Source organism: Salmo salar, chromosome ssa10 (genome assembly GCF_905237065.1).
Source record: "Salmo salar chromosome ssa10, Ssal_v3.1, whole genome shotgun sequence".
Classification (NCBI taxonomy): domain Eukaryota; kingdom Metazoa; phylum Chordata; class Actinopteri; order Salmoniformes; family Salmonidae; genus Salmo; species Salmo salar.
Genome location: NC_059451.1, coordinates 13,910,368 through 13,929,113, shown reverse-complemented (window position 1 = coordinate 13,929,113; position 18,746 = coordinate 13,910,368). Strand labels below are relative to the sequence as shown.

At 44.7% G+C, this 18,746-nt stretch overlaps 1 protein-coding gene across 2 annotated transcripts in view; it reads left to right on the top strand.

Annotated features, from left to right (window-relative positions):
• The window catches only part of LOC106613557 (PATJ crumbs cell polarity complex component), a 154,591-nt gene that overhangs the window by 96,944 nt on the left and 38,901 nt on the right, over window positions 1-18,746 (top strand). For both annotated transcript variants that reach the window (XM_045687362.1, XM_045687361.1), the window contains exons 13-18: window positions 2,559-2,638; window positions 2,775-2,831; window positions 5,572-5,706; window positions 6,884-7,060; window positions 7,158-7,229; window positions 7,431-7,655. In XM_045687362.1, the coding sequence (XP_045543318.1) occupies window positions 2,559-2,638; window positions 2,775-2,831; window positions 5,572-5,706; window positions 6,884-7,060; window positions 7,158-7,229; window positions 7,431-7,655 (746 nt within the window). The remainder of the gene's footprint in view (window positions 1-2,558; window positions 2,639-2,774; window positions 2,832-5,571; window positions 5,707-6,883; window positions 7,061-7,157; window positions 7,230-7,430; window positions 7,656-18,746) is intronic.

The window sequence follows — 18,746 nt, the reverse complement described above, 5'->3', positions numbered from 1 at the left end:
AGGGGAAGAGAGGGGGGTAACGGAATAGCAGGAGGCTAGAGCTGGGTACAGGGAAGAGAGGGGGTAACGGAATAGCAGGAGGCTAGAGCTGGGTACAGGAGGGAGAGGGGGTAACGGAATAGCAGGAGGCTAGAGCTGGGTACAGGAGGGAGAGGGGGTAACGGAATAGCAGGAGGCTAGAGCTGGGTACAGGAGGGAGAGGGGGTAATGGAATAGCAGGAGGCTAGAGCTGGGTACAGGGGGAAGAGAGGGGGTAATGGAATAGCAGGAGGCTAGAGCTGGGTACAGGGGGAAGAGTGTGTGTGTGAGGGGGGCTCACGTTACACTTGGCCCTAATGAATCCTGCAAGAACCTTTACCTGCCAAATCTCCAAAATAAAGTATTCTGTTGCCCAGGGGAACCAATACAAGCCCCATGGACAACAATGACGGCTTGTCAAGGGCTTATTTCCCTGTGTGTGTGTGTGCGTGCATTTTGCATACATGTGTTTGTGTGCGTGCAAAATCAAAACACCTTTTGTTTGGAATCGACAGTCATTTTGTTGTTATGTGTAATTATTAGAGATATAATCAGATATACTCATTAGGCATGACGGTTTGACCGTGGTTGACATGTGATTTGGGCGAGGATTGAAGGTTTAAGATATTTGTCTCTCTATTTAAAGATGATTGCTTTGGAAGTATCACCTGAAGGAGAAATACCAAAGACATGGGATATGGGCCTAGTGGTTAGAGAGTTGGGCCTGTAACCGAAAGGTTGCTAGATTGAATCCCAGAGCTGACGAGGTAAAAATCTGTCATTCTGCCCCTCAACAAGGCAGTTAACCCACTGTTCCTAGGCCGTCATTGTAAATAAGAATTTGTTCTTAACTGACTTGCCTAGTTAAAGGTAAATAAAAATACATTAAAAAATGGGACCCTATTCCCTATGACCCTATGGACCCTGGTCAAAAGTAGTGTACTATAAAGGGAATATGGTGCCATTTGGACTCCAGCCATACTTTGTGAGTAAGAGTCATTGACAGTTGAAGATGTTAGAAACAGATTCTTGTCCAGTCCAGTGCAGAGTAAATGTTGGCTGATTGTCGCTTGTAGGTGTTGTGATCCGGGCTTTGTTGTTTTACTGAAGTTCAGTGTAGCGTCACGGGACCTGTTAATGGATGCCTGAACCGTCAACATTCACAGTACATTACACTACACGCTTGCAAAAGCAATATTTTATGGTAGCGCCACTGTGCCAGTAACTCAACAGTAACTCAACACTTGAACCAGCCTGATTGTGCTTGTCCCACCTAGCGCCAACACACATTTGTTCTCGGTCTCTCTCCCTCTTCTCTCATTTTTTTCTTCCCTCCTTTCCCCCCCCCCTTTGCTAAACGACTGAAACGCGATGTAAGTGTTTAGGTGGGGTGTGTGTGTGTGTGTGTGTGTGTGTGTGTGTGTGTGTGTGTGTGTGTGTGTGTGTGTGTGTGTGTGTGTGTGTGTGTGTGTGTGTGTGTGTGTGTGTGTGTGCGCGCGCTCTCCTCTCCACTGCCTGGCCAACAGATGTTCCTTCCCTTTCTCGACATCCCAAAACGATGTATTATCCTATTTCTTTCGTGAAACGTTGGAGAGTAACTGCGCCGCGTCGGCGAGGGGTTAGCGACGCTAATTTAATCAGGCACAGTACTGGAGCTCATGTCACAGGTCTTTGGGTTTTTATGCACTGGGTTGACCGCGAGAGGGGCACGCGACCCGCTGCTCAAACGGATCCGTGTGTGTGCAGGGGAGTGATTGTGGTTCAGTTTAGGGGAGCTGGCGCGCTCTCTGGAGTTTCTCTTAACGTCTTTACACTGGTCACGAACACGCAACATATCTCCCTCCTCGTCATCCTGCTGGTGATTCGCTGATTTCCCCCCCCCAGGTTCATTGTAGAGAGGCTGTTTCTCAGACTGTACTGCACCGCACTGCACACAGAATTGTTTTCAACCTCGAATCAATCTTGTTTGATTCATTTCAGATGGAGAAGTCTCACTCAAAAAAGACTCACCACAAATATTTGACTACTTTAGCAATGTCATCGTATTTCCAGGCACTTAGTGTGATTTAGACTAAACAGTATGTCGTTTTAATGGATACACCACAGACTGTATACATGGAATAGAATGAAGTGGAACACATAGTAGAGTATCTCTGATAGCGGGCAACATGTAAAACCACGTCTTCAACCGACCCATCGCAATGGCACGGTCCCTTTCATTTCACTCAAATGCACGAATCACCTAGTTATTTTGCAGCCTGGGTTGCCAGTCTGTTTCTGCTCTCTTGCCAACTCCGTTTGGAATTGTCATGTTTGGCTTGACAATGGAGTAGGCAAAAGCACAAACATATCTGGGACCAAGCTAGCTCTTTTTACACACACACACACACACACACACACACACACACACACACACACAAACCTCAACCCAATGTCCCATCCCTGCACCCCAATGTCCCAATACATGTGTCTCTTGAAGGTACTTATGCCACAGTTATTAACATTCCTCCTAGCGTCAACACTGTCACTGTGTCTTTCAGCTATGGAGGGAGTCTCTCTGTCTGAGCTGGAGCTGAGGGCCAAATGGGAGCAGGCCCTGGGGCCAGAGTATGACGTTCTGGTAAGCAATTCGTTAGGCGGAATAAGCACTGCTAGTAGCTTTTTGTATTTGCTGACACATGAGACTGGATCAAGCCATCGTGTCTACATTGTCATGGAAGGAATTATATAGTGCCATTGTTTTGTGTCCTTCCCAGGTGGTTGAACTGGACCCTGTCATCGAAGATGACGCTGAGCTACAGAAGTACTCCAAGGTTACAACCAGTTACACGCTCAAAATGAAGCCCAATGCCACACAGTTCCCCTTATTAAAAACCTCCACGGTTCCCCTTATTAAAAACCTCCATGGTTCCCCTTATTAAAAACCTCCACGGTTCCCCATATTAAAAACCTCCACGGTTCCCCATATTAAAAACCTCCACTGTTCCCCTTATTAAAAACCTCCACGGTTCCCCTTATTAAAAACCTCCACGGTTCCCCTTATTAAAAACCTCCACGGTTCCCCTTATCCCCTTATTAAAAACCTCCACGGTTCCCCTTATTAAAAACCTCCACGGTTCCCCTTATTAAAAACCAGGCCTCTCTCTCCCTACACTCCCTCCACGGTTCTCCTTATTAAAAACCTCCACGGTTCCCCTTATTAAAAACCTCCACGGTTCCCCTTATTAAAAACCTCCACGGTTCCCCTTATTAAAAACCAGGCCTCTCTCTCCCTACACTCCCTCCACGGTTCCCCTTATTAAAACCTCCACGGTTCCCCTTATTAAAAACCTCCACGGTTCCCCTTATTAAAAACCTCCACGGTTCCCCTTATTAACCTGTTGGGTCTAGGGGGCAGCATTTGCACGTCTGGATAAAAAAAATTTACCCGATTTAATCTGGTTACTAATCCTACCCAGTAACTAGAATATGCATATACTTATTATATATGGATAGAAAACACTCTAAAGTTTCCAAAACTGTTTGAATGGTGTCTGTGAGTATAACAGAACTCATTTGGCATGCAAAACCCTGAGACATTTTCTGACAGGAAGTGGATACCTGATGTGTTGTATTGACTTTAAACCTATCCCATTGAAAAACACAGGGGTTTAGGAATATTTTGGCACTTCCTATTGCTTCCACTAGATGTCACCAGCCTTTACAAAGTGTTTTGAGTCTTCTGGAGGGAGATCTGACCGAACAAGAGCCATGGAACGGTGATGTCCCATTAGACACCTGGCGCGCTACTTCATGTTGGGTACCCTCGTTCCAATACGTTATAAAAGACTATGCATTCGTCCACCTTGAATATTATTCATGTTCTGGTTAAAAAGGCCCTAATGATTTATGCTATACAACGTTTGACATGTTTGAACGAACGGAAATATATTTTTTCCCCTCGTTCATGACGAGAAGTCCGGCTGGCTTACATCATGTGCTAACGAGACGGAGATTTTTGGACATAAATGATGAGCTTTTTTTGAACAAAACTACATTCGTTATGGACCTGTGATACCTGGAAGTGACATCTGATGAAGAGAATCAAAGGTAATGGATTATTTACATAGTATTTTCGATTTTAGATCTCCCCAACATGACGTCTAGTCTGTATCGCAACGCGTATTTTTCTGGGCACAGTGCTCAGATTATTGCAAAGTGTGATTTCCCAGTAAGGTTATTTTTAAATCTGGCAAGTTGATTGCGTTCAAAAGATGTAAATCTATAATTCTTTAAATGACAATATAATATTTTACCAATGTTTTCTAATTTTAATTATTTAATTTGTGACGCTGACTTGACTGCCGGTTATTGGAGGGAAACGATTTCCTCAACATCAATGCCATAGTAAAACGCTGTTTTTGGATATAAATATCAACTTGATAGAACTAAAAATGCATGCATTGTCTAACATAATGTCCTAGGAGTGTCATCTGATGGAGATTGTAAAAGGTTAGTGTATCATTTTAGCTGGTTTTATGGTTTTGGTGACCCTGTCTTTGACTTGACAAAACATTACACACAACTCTTGTAAATGTACTGTCCTAACATACTCTAAATTTATGCTTTCGCCGTAAAACCTTTTTGAAATCGTAAAACGTGGTTAGATTAAGGAGATGTTTATCTTTCAAATGGTGTAACATAGTTGTATTTTTGAAAAATTTGAATTTTGACATTTATTTGGATTCAAATTTGCCGCTCTTGAAATGCACCTGCTGTTGATGGAGTGCACCACGGGTGGCACGCTAGCGTCCCACCTAGCCCCAAGAGGTTAAAAACCTCCACGGTTCCCCTTATTAAAAACCAGGCCTCTCTCTCCCTACACTCCCTCCACGGTTCCCCTTATTAAAAACCTCCACGGTTCCCCTTATTAAAAACCTCCACGGTTCCCCTTATTAAAAACCTCCACGGTTCCCCTTATTAAAAACCTCCACGGTTCCCCTTATTAAAAACCAGGCCTCTCTCTCCCTACACTCCCTCCACGGTTCCCCTTATTAAAACCTCCACGGTTCCCCTTATTAAAAACCTCCACGGTTCCCCTTATTAAAAACCTCCACGGTTCCCCTTATTAAAAACCTCCACGGTTCCCCTTATTAAAAACCAGGCCTCTCTCTCCCTACACTCCCTCCACGGTTCTCCTTATTAAAAACCTCCACGGTTCCCCTTATTAAAAACCTCCACGGTTCCCCTTATTAAAAACCTCCACGGTTCCCCTTATTAAAAACCAGGCCTCTCTCTCCCTACACTCCCTCCACGGTTCCCCTTATTAAAACCTCCACGGTTCCCCTTATTAAAAACCTCCACGGTTCCCCTTATTAAAAACCTCCACGGTTCCCCTTATTAAAAACCAGGCCTCTCTCTCCCTACACTCCCTCCACGGTTCCCCTTATTAAAACCTCCACGGTTCCCCTTATTAAAAACCTCCACGGTTCCCCTTATTAAAAACCTCCACGGTTCCCCTTATTAAAAACCACAGTTCTCCAAGGCCTAATAAAGTATTCTATTCTGTTCTAGCTTCTTCCCATACACACCATGCGCCTGGGTGTCGAGTTGGACTCGTTCGACGGCCACCACTACGTCTCTTCTGTGGCCCCTGAGGGCCCCGTGGCCAAACACGGGCTCCTGAGACCAGAGGACGAACTACTGGAGGTACTGTACTTGCAGCCATTACTGTCCCCCATCAACACACACACACATCTGATAACACACACGTACACATACACACACTAGCACTTAGGGCAACATTTTCCTTGTCCAAATAAATCGAGGGAGGGGGGAGAGAGAGAGAGGGAAGTAGGCAGGAGTGAGAGAGAGAGGGAGATTTTGTGCTACTCCCTCCCTGCCCCCCTCCCTGGCACGGCTTGGTGCTGCTTCACCACTGTGCCCTCAGCCTGTTGCTGTTGGCAGTCCTGACATAAGCAGAGGCAACCACCATGGCACAGGAGGGGGAAATCCTGGCAGCAGAGGGGAGGAGAGCCAAATACATGGATTAAAATGCCTGGTTTTGACACAACCATAACCCTCTGTACTAGTATAGCTCGATACACACCTGCGTTTTTCGAGCCGCTACGTGGATTGAACGCAAGTCTCCCAGTAACACCGGAGGCTGCTCAACCTTTGTAGACGAGGCCTGGTCTTCCCCCACATCGCTGGGCAAATGGCACGTACAGTAGCAGCCATTGCCGGGCTCTCCAGCCACTCCCGTGCAGCCCGTTCCATTAAACAGCAATCGAGTAGCCCAGCGGCTCCCTGAGTCCCCTCACTGAGAATAGTGCCATACCTCTAGATTGGCCCCTCTGATCAGCGCACACACAGGCATTACACAGGCGAGAGCACAAACACGCAAAGGCGCGTGTACGAACGCACGCACAGAGGTGCACATACGAACACACACCTACCTTACACTCCCACAACTCATTTGGGCTCCTACATCTCTTTTGGTTCACTTCATTATTAGAGAGGACCTTTGTTGGGGGGTGTTTGAAGTCACAAATTGACTCCATTCATTCCAGCCATAAACTGTTCATGAGCTTCTGATGTCTCATCTTCCCTTTTGAAAGCAGAGCATAAGACCGTTGTCTTTGGTGCGCCAGCCGAAACACGGTTGGCTGTGTATTTACTCAGTGTGTGTGTGTGCACGCTCTGCAAGTGAATGTAGTGCTTCTCTGCGTGTCTGCCTATTGCGAGTCGATAGAGTGCAGCCAACCTCCGTTGGTTGTGTGTGTGTTACGCAGCTGAATTGGATGTGTGTGTGTGTACGCCGTCTTAAGTGAATTTCATGTACAATGCACGTTTACTTAGGGAAGGTGTGTGCGTGTGTGTCCAGGTGAACGGGGTGCAGCTGTACGGCAAGTCGAGGCGCGAGGCGGTGGCGTTCCTGCGGGAGGTGCCCCCTCCCTTCACCCTGGTGTGCTGCAGACACCTGACAGAGGACGACTCCGACTATCAACCAGACCGCCAAGACGAGTGGCGCTCGCCCAGCCCTGCCGTCAGCTTGTCTGAGGTCAGCACGCACACATACACAGGAACACACACACACACACACAACTCAACACACATACAAATGATAGTCTATGTCCTCCTTTGTTCTTCTAATCTAGCTTGAAGCCAAGCTGTCCTCTGTGTTGATAAGTCAGGCCTACCTCCGGGACAATGACGGTGAACAACTTCAGGTAGGCTACTTCATAACTTCGCCTCAAAATGCTGACTCATGCTGTATCGTTACGACTCATAGACAACGACAGTGACCAGGATAGGTTGAAGTCACTGTTGTAGCACTACAATACCCACGATGCTCTGCACACCATATCAGTATGTTCCTGAAGCTAACTTTATGGTGTCAATACGTGTGTATCCGCTCTTCCACCCACCAGGACCACGTGACCCTGCAGGAGGTGTCGGAGGAGGAGCCGGAGGAGCCAGCGCCCACGTACCCCAGCCACCAGGAGGAGATGCAGCAGGGGAAGAGAGGGGAAGAGGAGGAGGAGGAAGAGGAGGAGGAAGATGAGGGAGAGCTGGCTCTGTGGTCCCCAGACATTCAGTTGTTGGAGCTGGAGAAGGGAGAGAGAGGCCTGGGCTTCAGTATCCTGGACTACCAGGTAGGGAGTTGCTGCATTACCTCCTGCACCCCTCTTCTCTCGACATCTCTCCAACTGTACCTCCTCTTCTGTCCCCTAACTCCTCTCCTCTGTCTTCCTCTCTCCGTCTCTTCTTCGCTCTTCTCCTGTCAGCTCTCCCTCTCTTCCTATAACTTGGGAAGGAATGTGAACTGTAGAAGGGAGAACATGAGAGCCTGATCTTCATACCAACATCGGTGACCCCTGCAAAGGGCTCTGCAGACACATTGATGAATGAATGAATGAATGAATGAATGAATGAATGAATGACAAGGCTTAGGGCGATGAAGGGTGGATGAGTACTGGTGGAAGGTGAGGGTGCGAGCTCCATGGGACTGTTTGAGGTCCCATCTGTGACCGGCGTGGGCTTTGGAAAGAGTGGGCTAAAGCAGAGTAAAGCCTAGGTTGTATTCATTAGAGCACACGGTAGCAAAGCGTTGTGCAACGGAAACCGAAAACAAGCGTTTTATTATTGGACCGAACCTTGGTATTCTCTCGCCGTTTAGTTTTTCTTCTTCCCTTCAGTGCCTAATGAATACGACCCAGACCAAAGCCCAGTGGTGGATAAAGTACTCAATTGTCATACTTGAGTAAAAGTAAGATACCTTAATAGAAAATGACTCAAGTAAAAGTGAGTCACCCTGTAAAATACTACTTGAGTAAAAGTCTCTAAAAGTCTCTCTTGGCCTGTAGTCCTATCACAGAAGGGAAAGGAAACGTGTCGTCAGGTTTGGGACAACAAAATGAAACGGTCTGTAGTTGGTCTTGGCAAGGTGCCGCGGTGTTACCTGGAGCCGGGCCAAACCCCAACATCACACCCGTCAGAGCCAGGCGCCCGGCTCCGTGGGGTTTCACTGTGACTGGAGAGTATATGAACTATAGTACGGCCCTAACCACAGTATGCACAGTAGAACTGTAAATGCACTATGATCACTACATTAGACCTTTGGGCGCTGTTCATTCAAAACCCGGTAACCTAAGTGTCCTTGATAAGTCATCTTTTCATTATAACAAAACGTAATTAAAACGTACTGTTAATATAAATGTGGAAAAAAAAGATGTTTCCGGTGTGAAACAAAGAACTGGCCAATAAGCTCTCTCAAAGGCAAGGGAAGAAACCCCCAGAATCTGTATATCGACGCATAGTCACTTTACCTCTACCTACATGTACATATTACCTCAGTTACCTAGACTAACCTGTGCCGCCGCACATTGACTCTATACTGGTACCCCCTGTATATGGCCTCGCTACTGTTATTTCAATGCTGCTTTTCTTTCTCCCATATCTATTTTTTTACTTCACACTTATTTTTCTTAAAACTGCATTGTTGGTTAAGCATTTCACTGTAAGGTCTACACCTGTTGTATTCAGCGAGTGTGAAAATGTCAAATTGTATTTGATATACAGCGGTTGATTGAATAAGGTCCTTAATGACACTGAACAAAAATATAAACGCAAAATGTAAAGTGTTGGTCCCATGTTTCATGAGCTGAAACAAAAGCTCTCGGACATTTTCCATATGCACAAAAAAATAAAATTGGTACACAAATTTGTTTACATCCCTGTTAGTGAGCATTTCTCCTTTGCCAAGATAATCCATCCACCTGACAGGTGTGGCATATCAAGAAGCTGATTAAACAGCATGATCATTACACAGGTGCATCTTGTGCTGAGGACAGTTAAAGGCCACTCTAAAATGTGTAGCTTTGTCACACAACAGAAGGCCAAAGATGTCTAAGTTTTGAGGATGTGTGCCATTGGCATGCACACTGCAGGAATGTCGACCAGAGCTTTTGACAGATCATTTAATGTTCATTTCTCTACCATTAGCCACCTCCAGCGTTGTTTTAGAGAATTTGTCAGTACGTCCAACCGGCCTCAACCGTAGACCGCGTGTATGGCGGTCATGTGGGCAAGCAGTTTGCTGATGTCAGTGTTGTGAACAGAGTGGCCCATGGTTATGGTATGGGCAGGCATAAGCTACGGACAATGAACACCTTTGCATTTTATCGATGGCAATTTGAATGCACATAGATACCGTGACAAGATCATGAGGCCCGTTGTGGTGCCTTCCATCCGTCGCCATCACCTCATGTTTCAGCATGATCTGTACACAATTCCTGGACGCTGAAAATGTCCCAGTTCTTCCATGGCCTACATAATCACCAGACATGTCACCCATTGAGCATGTTTGGGATGCTCTTGATCGACGTGTACAACACCATTTCCCGCCAATATCCAGTAATTTTGCAAAGCCATTGAAGAGTGGGACAACATTCCACAGGCCACAATCAACAGCCTGATCAACTCTATGCGAAGGAGATGTCGCCCTGTATGAGGCAAAGGGTGGTCACACCAGATACTGACTGGTTTTCTGATCCATGCACATACCTTTTTATTATTATTTTTTTTTTTATTTTTTTAAAGGTGCCTATGGCCAACAGATGCATATCTGTATTCCCAGTCATGTGAAATCAATCCATAGATTAGGCCCTAATGAATTTATTTCAATTGACTAATTTCCTTATGAACTGTAAATTGTAGCCTGTTGGCGTTTTTATATTTTTGTTCTGTATACTTCCCACCAGGGTTGTATTCGAGGTTTACAACAACAATTCAATTCAAGCAGAAAGGATGTGCTTTGAATAATCATCTCTCCTAAGATTTACCTAGAGTCCAGTAAATGACTGAAATGTAATGACGCAGCTCCCGAGTCTGAAATGAGCCAAGTTGAACACTAAAGATCACACTTTAATGACACCCCATTCTTCTTTACTATCGTGGGATCTAGTATAGTATAAGGGATAGTTTGAACTCTGATAGAATTACATTGCTGATTAATAGCGGTAAGATGAGCAGCAACCGTTCAATACGGTCATTATGGATGAGTGAAATCAGAAAGAACAGAGCCGAACGGAGTCGCTCACAAATGAACTGAGGAAGAATCCATAGGACATGTACACTACATGACCAAGAGTATGTGGACACCTGATCGTCTAACATCTCATTCCAAAATCATGGGCATTAATATGGAGTTGGTCCCTCCTTTGCTGCTATAGCAGCCTTCACTCTTCTGGGAAGGCTTTTCACTACATGTTGGAACATTGCTGCGGGGACTTCCATTCAGCCACAAGCGCATTAGTGAGGTCGGGCACTGATGTTGCTCTATTAGGCCTGGCTAGCAGTCGGCGTTCCAATTCAGCCCAAAGGTGTACGATGGGGTTGAGGTCAGGGCTCTGAAGGCCAGTCAAGTTCTTCCACACCGAACTTGACAAACTATTTCTGTATGGACCTCGCTTTGTGCATGGGGCTATTGTCATGCTGACAAAGGGAAGGCCCTTCCCTAAACTGTTGCCACAAATTTGGAAGCACAGAATCGTCTAGAACGTCGTTGTATGCTGTAGCTTTAACATTTCCCTTCACTGCAACTAAGGGGCCTAGCCTGAACCATGAAAAACAGTCCCAGACCATTATTCCTCCTCCACCAAACTTTACAGTTAGCACCTTGCATTGGGGCAGGTAGCGTTATCCTGGCATGCGTCAAACCTAGATTTGTCCCGATGGCCAAGTGTGTTCGATCACGCCAGAGAAAGTGTTTCCACTGCTCCAGAGTCCAATGGCGGCGAGCTTTACACCACTCCAGCTGACGCTTGGCATTGAGCATGATGATCTTAGGCCAGGCTTGTGTGCAGCTGCTCGGCCAATAAAACCAATTTCATGAAGCTCCCGACGAACAGTTCTTGTGCTGACGTTACTTCCAGAGGCAGTTTGGAACTTTGTAGTGAGTGTTGCAACCAAGGACAGAATATTTTTACGCTCTACTGTGTTCAGCACTCGGCGGTCCAGTTCTTGTGTGGCCTACCACTTCGCGGCTGAGCCGTTGTTGCTCATAGATGTTTTCAATTCACAATGACCGCACTTACAGTTGACTGGGGCAGCTCTAGCAGGGCAGAAATTTGACAAACTAACTTTTTGGGAGGGTGGCATCCTACAGTGCATTCAGAAAGTATTCAGACCCCTTGACTTTTCCCACATTTTGTTACCTTATCCAAAAATGTTATTCACCCCCCCGCCCCCCCCCCCCCATCAATCAACACAATATCCCATGATGACAAAGCACAAACAGGTTTATAGAAATGTTTGCAAAAAACTGATATATCACATATACACAAGTATTCAGACCCTTTAATCAGTAATTTGTTAAAGAATCTTTGGTAGCAATTACAGCCTTGAGTCTTCTTGGGTATGATGCTACCTGTTTTGGGGGAGTTTCTCCCATTCTCCTCTCAAGCTCTGTCAGGTTGGATGGGGAGCATCACTGCACAGCTATTTTCCGGTCTCTCCAGATATGTTCAATCGGGTTCAAGTCTGGACTCTGGCTGGGCCGCTGAAGCCACTCCACTTTAAACAGTCTTGGTGGTACCAAACTTCTTCCATTTAAGAAGGATTGAAGGCCACACTTTCAATACTGCAGAAATGTTTTTGTACCCTTTCCCAGATCTGTGCCTCGACACAATCTTTTCTCGGAGCTCTACTAACAATTCCTTCGACCTCATGGCTTGTTTTTTGCTCTGACATGCACTGTCAACTGTGGGACCTTATATTAGACAGGTGTGTGCCTTTTCTAAATCATGTCCAATCAATTGAATTTACCACAGGTGGACTCCAATCAAGTTGTTGAAACATCTCAAGGATGATCAATGGAAACAGGTTGCACCTGAGCTGAATTTCGAGGGTTTGAATACTTATTTAAATAAGGTATTTCTGTTTTTTATTTTTAATACGTTGGCTAACATTTCTAAACCTGTTTTCGCCTTGTCTTTATGGGGTGTTGTGTGTAGATTGATGAAGAAACTTTGATTTACCCCATTTTAGAATAAGGCTGTAACATAACAAAATGGGGATCAAGTCAAGGGGTCTGAATATTTATTTTGAGCCAAAGCCACAAATGAGTAAGTCTCTCAGCGTTATGCTGACAAATATAACATTATGCTGCAAAATAGCCTACTAAATAAGCCAAGCCTAAACGGATATATTAAATTGTCTAAATAAACTACTACATTTCATAAATAAATGAAGTATTTCAGGTCTTGAAAATATGGCCAACTTTTTTCCCTTCCCTATCCTCGCTGGACTCTTTCATTCAGTTTTTTTTCTTCACATCAGCAACGGAGGACCCACTTTATGTAGAGAGGCTATTACTCTTTCACACTGTGGTAAATATAGCCAGTTTGTTATTTATCATTATTTCTTTGTTTTTAGAGGGAGAGAAACCAAAAGGCCACCGTGCCTATTCTCGAAAATCGTCAGTCCACATGTCAAGTGTTATTTTTTTTGCCGCGGTATCGTTTTGGTATCAAGTATCGTGATGGCATCTAGTATTGTGATACTCAAGCTGGTATCGAAGTAAAAATTCTGGTATCTTGGCAACACTACATCTTTTTATAGCAGACATACCTCTCCCCTTCTTCGCTTTGTCAATATGACTTGACCATGATAACTGACCCATCCAGTGTTAGTCCTAGGAGTTCTGCTTTTTCAACTTGTTCAATGGTCACACTCTTTATACACAACTCCAGTTGAGGTTTAGGCCTAAGAGAATGCTTTGAACCAAATACAATGCTTTTGGTTTTAGATGTATTTAAGACCAGTTTATTGTTAACTACCCATTCTGACACTGACTGTAACTCATTGCTAAGAGTCTCCGTGAGCTCACTGGCTGATGTGTAGAGTGTGCAATCAGCCTATGTAGTCACTTTAGCTTCTTGTCAAGTGGCAAATCATTTGTAAAAAATAATGAAGAGTAACAGCCCAAGGCAACTGCCCTGAGGGATACCGCACTGTACATATCTGATGTTAGAGAAGCTTCCGATAAAAATACTGAGTTCTTTTGGATAAGTAACTCTCCAACCAAGTGATGTAAAGCCGTAAGTGAGTTTAAAAAAATGTTTTAATCACAAATGATGATCAATAACATCAAAGGCTGCACTGAAATCTAACAATACAGCTATCATCTTATTATCCGTTTATTTTAGCCAATTATCAGTCGGTGCATTATAAGTTGAGTGCCCTTCCCTATATGCATGCTGTAAGTCAGTGTGCACACAGAGGAGAGAGAGCGGTGCAGTCTAAAGGCATCTGCATACATTCAGTTCCTAAAGAAAATATTCATACCCCTTGACTCTTTCCACATTTTGTTATGTCACAGCCTGAATTTGAAATTGATTAAGTTAAGATTTTGTCTATGGCCTTCACACAATACCCCATAATGTCAAAGGTGCTTTTACAAGTTATTGCCTCAAGGGTGTGAATACTTATGTAAATTCCCATATTTCTGTATTTCATTTTCAATACATTTGCAAAAATGTTTAACATGTTTTCACTTTGTCATTATGGTGTATTGTGTGTGTAGATGGGTGAGACGTTTTGTTTTAAGATATTTTGAATTCATTCAGTAACGCAACAAAGTATGGAATAATTCAAGGGGTGTGAATACTTTCTGAAGGTACTGTATGTGTGCCACGTCATTGCGCTCTTCTCTCTGTTGTGGGTGCATGATGTGCATCTTGCCAGCTGTCACTCAAATGGTGAGGGACTGAAGCTCATTGGTTGAACTTGAGTTGCTAGGGGGAAAATGTTGCAGCACAGCTTCCAGAAAAACTGTTGCTTTCAAACTAGGGATTTTGTGGCTAATTGAGGTAAGACTAATTCTGCTCATAGATTATGTGTGCACGAACTACACATTGACACATCCAGCCCAAAGCGGTAGGTTTAAAAAATACGTAGTCGTTTTCGAAGTTCCGGATCATGGCTTGAATCTGCACAAATGACAAGTTAATTAGTGTGTAACCGAACGTGGCAGGTGTTAAACGCCTGAAACTAGATACTCTATGTACTAGACGAGACGATAAAACACTGTTCAACCAATCCGGTAAATGTGTTGCCTTTTGTTAACGTCCAAAAGCGTAAGTCGCGTCACAGGCTCTGCGTCACAGGCTCTCTTTCCATTTCCCCTGAAAAGCATCCGGTTGTTGGGGGCACGGCAGAGACTAATAAGTGGGTGATGGTGATTTTAGAACTGAAGGTGGGGGGGACAAGAAACAGGCTACATTGGACAGATCCATCTTATGTGGCTCAATCAGGAGCAGATTTTAATTTAGAGTTGAGCATGTGTTAAGGCAACAAATGTCAGTGCATCAAATCGATTCGTTCTCTAATCAAGCCGAATTGCCTCAAACTGAAGCCTGTCGTTCCTGTATCGTACCGGAGCCCATGTATCTAGATGCGTATCGAATCGTCTTGAAAGGGCACATCCCTAATGGCTACCTCTTAGGCACAGTTCAAAATCTTTGCTGATGGAGCAAGAGTTTTGCGATGCGGCATGTTGGGCTACCACTCGTACGTTTTTGATGTTTTACCGATTTGGATGTCACTGAACTTTCATCGGTGCATACTGTCCTCTGTGTCGGAGCCTCTGAGGGCTTATACTGTTGGGACTACCCTGGCTTCGGAGAGCATGTCTGTGATATGGGAGTTGGCCACATCCCGTTGTGAGAAATGGAATGACTATTTGAAATAGAAATGATGGTTACTTCCGTAACCCCGGTTCTTTGATAATGGAGTGAGATGTCTCACCGCTGCGTTTCCCAGCTCACAAGAGCACAAGGAAGAGCCGTGCTTGATAATGACCAGAGGGCGGGCGAGTGGTGCCTTATAACAAGGGAGGGGCTCCCCTCATTCGACCTGTCTGTCTTAGCCAGACGTTGTGTGATTGGGCCTTCCCAGGAGTGATCTGCCCATCAGCAAATCCCAATGTGAGACATCTGACTCTATTATCAGAGAACCGGGGTTACGGAAGTAACCCTAAGCTATACGGCCCCTTGTGTTTCAGAGTAACCGTATCCTAGGGCCTTAAATCCTTAAATATAGGCATAGCTTCACCTCCAGTACCTCATTCACTTCCCTCCCTATCCTTCTCTCCCTCTCCTCCATCCCTATATCGGCCAGCTGAGCCCTCACTGTCGATAACACTCTGCCTGCCTGTCTGTCTGAAAGTGGCGGTGTTTGTGTATATGTGCATGTGCACTAGAGCTGAGCGATTAGCCGACATTTTGGTTATTTCAAGTTTTTTTGACAATTGTCCGACATCGGTTCAATTACTTGAATTCCATTTTGTTCATTTTTTTCTGTGAGCTTAATGCGCAAATCGCAAAGTTTCTCTAGAGGTAAATCAGATCCAGTGTGAACTGTGTGATGTAGTAGGGAGTTGTAGTTTCTCTAGAGGTAAATCAGATCCAGTGTGAACTGTGTGATGTAGTAGGGAGTTGTAGTTTCTCTAGAGGTAAATCAGATCCAGTGTGAACTGGGTGATGTAGTAGGGAGTTGTAGTTTCTCTAGAGGTAAATCAGATCCAGTGTGAACTGGGTGATGTAGTAGGGAGTTGTAGTTTCCAACAGATCAATATTTGACATAGTTTAGCGCATAGAATGGGGTCATTAACTACAATGACCATAATCCATTGCACATCTACTTGTCCGGTCTGTGTTCTCCCTTCCGTAGCAGTCGTTAAAGAGAAGAATACGAGATTGTGAGGGGATGTAGAGCGCAGGTATCTCTACCTGAAAATACATGATCTAAGGGATTGATAGTTGGCATTCAGCAGTCATAAATGTATGCCTTATTTACTTTGAAGACCTACAAAATAGGAATTTTGTCAGACAGCAGCTCTATAGAGACGATGACTTGGAATGAAATAATAAAGACATCAAATAAGGCGTACAGGGACGGTTAATTAATAAGTGACAAGCAGTAATGGGCGGTCACTACCATCATGGGACTTGTGTTAATTGTTTTGTTCTGCGTTACAGCATTCAACTCACATAACACATAGCGCATTTAATGGTGACATTTGTTTTATTGAACCGACATCAGAAAAGCACTAATTGCGCTACTGTGCGCGCGTGCGGGAAAGTGGACCACAAATGTATAGGTGAGAGAATAGAAAGGAAAGTGGTCATTTGGTTTAAGAACAGGCCCAAAGTGGTGGTTCACATGATTCTAAGATAATAGAAGATACACATCATTGCATATACTTATTAAGAACGAAGTGTTTTTAGTTCCCACCATAACGAACAGGAATGAGAGGGTGCTTTGGCCATAGAAAGAACAGGAACATAAGTGTTATCATACCACTACTACTACTACATAGTTGAAGTGTCTGTCTTGCCTTATCTCTCTCTGTCTCTTTCACTCTCTCTTCTAATCCGTCTCTCGCTACAAGCCGAGGCAGTCCGCCCTGGGCGAGAGAGTGAATAGATTTTTTTTTGGGGGGGGGGGCTCCTACCTGTCTCCGGTAGAGGCTTTGGGCTGATGAGACTGAATGGGATCCAGTGCACTATTCAGTCTGCAGCACTACTGCCTGTAGACATACTCTGGGCTCTAGTCTGCTGTACAGCATGCCCTGGCTGGCTGGATACTAAACGAATGCTGGGGTCAACAGTCCACATGCACTATCCCAAGAAATATACAGCAAGATCCATTCAAAACACCCATAGGACAATCGTACAGTTACTAGAAGTGCATGTATGCATGTAAAAAAAAGAAAAATTCGTAGTACTACTGGTTTACTTTTAGAAACGGCCCGCGTTTGATCTATCAATGTTACTGATTGGCTGGAGAGTACACACACCTGGTTCTTCAGGTAGAGTAGGGAAAAGGATGGAAACCAGCAGGACCGTGGTCCTTCCAGAATCAGAGCTGTGTACTCCTGTTGTAAACCTTGTTTAGACAGTGTCTGTTCCTTCTCTCCTCTTTTCATTTTTCAAGAAATGTATCCCGGAGTTCAGACCTGAGGGCTGTACTACAAAGCCGGATCAGAGTTAGCCAGCTAACATGTCCTTTTTGTTTTTAATACAAAAAAAATGTAGGCTTGAAATTGGCATGGTCTAATTGAATCAACGAACCCCAAAAAATATCACATTTTTAGCTTATTTAATTTACCCCAAAAAACAATAGTGATTTCTTTTTGCGTATCAAAGTTAGCTAGCTAACTAATTGATCATGCTTTGTAGTTTACCCCTCTGGTTTCCCAGAACTAAAGCAGACCACCTCCGAGGTCACTGTGGACTGGTGGCTAGTTATGCTATACATCACTTCATTATTTACATGTATGAAACGGACTACATCATAGTCAGACATCATATGGCGTTCCAACACGACCAGCGACAGCAGCCGCACGCTCTCGAGGTCATTAACCAGAAACATCCCGCCGGGAGGAGCTGCACGACCCAAATCAGACTGTCACACTAGTATTCAAGTAACTGCGACAGCAAGCGGGTTTTATATGTGAGACGCGTGAAGGCCATCATTATGAGCGATGGGTGAAGGGCTAATGATTGGGTGGGGGGGCCCTGTCGGTGTCTCCTGTGTGTCTCCCATCTCCGGCACCCCTTAATGGAGATGAATGGCGACTTTTTTGTGGTTTTCAAACTGTCTTTTGGCGGGGTGGACCCTGGCTTAGTTTCACTTCAGTGGGATCAGGTTTAACCCAGCTGTTCGTACACTCCAGCCATTTAAAAGTCATTCTTCTATTATTCTCCCCGGAGAGAATTCGAAGAAAGCTGGCGTAATCCATGAATTCGTAGGATTTCTTTCTCTGTAAAGGATCTTGATTGAGGACCCTATGTGTGTCTTGGGAGGGGGGTGGAGGGTGAAAGTGAGTGTGTGTTCAGTGTCACTAGGTCCAACAGGGATCAAAGGGCAGCTTTGTGTTTTGATAACCTTTCTCACACACACACACACACACACACACACACTAATGTATTTGAGCCGAAACAACTGCTTGTCCTCATTGGCCTGTTCACCTCTAGTATACAATGGAGTCATGGCAAAAGTTAACTTTGTAAACCATTTCCAAAACAGTGAAACAACACAAGGAAGTTTACTCTCCTTGTAGGCTGTGAACACAGCCAAATGTCTCAGAATGGCACCCTATTCCCTATATAGTGCACTACTTTTTTGCCTGAGCCCTATGGCCCCTAGTCAAAAGTAGTGAGCTACATAGGGAATAGGGT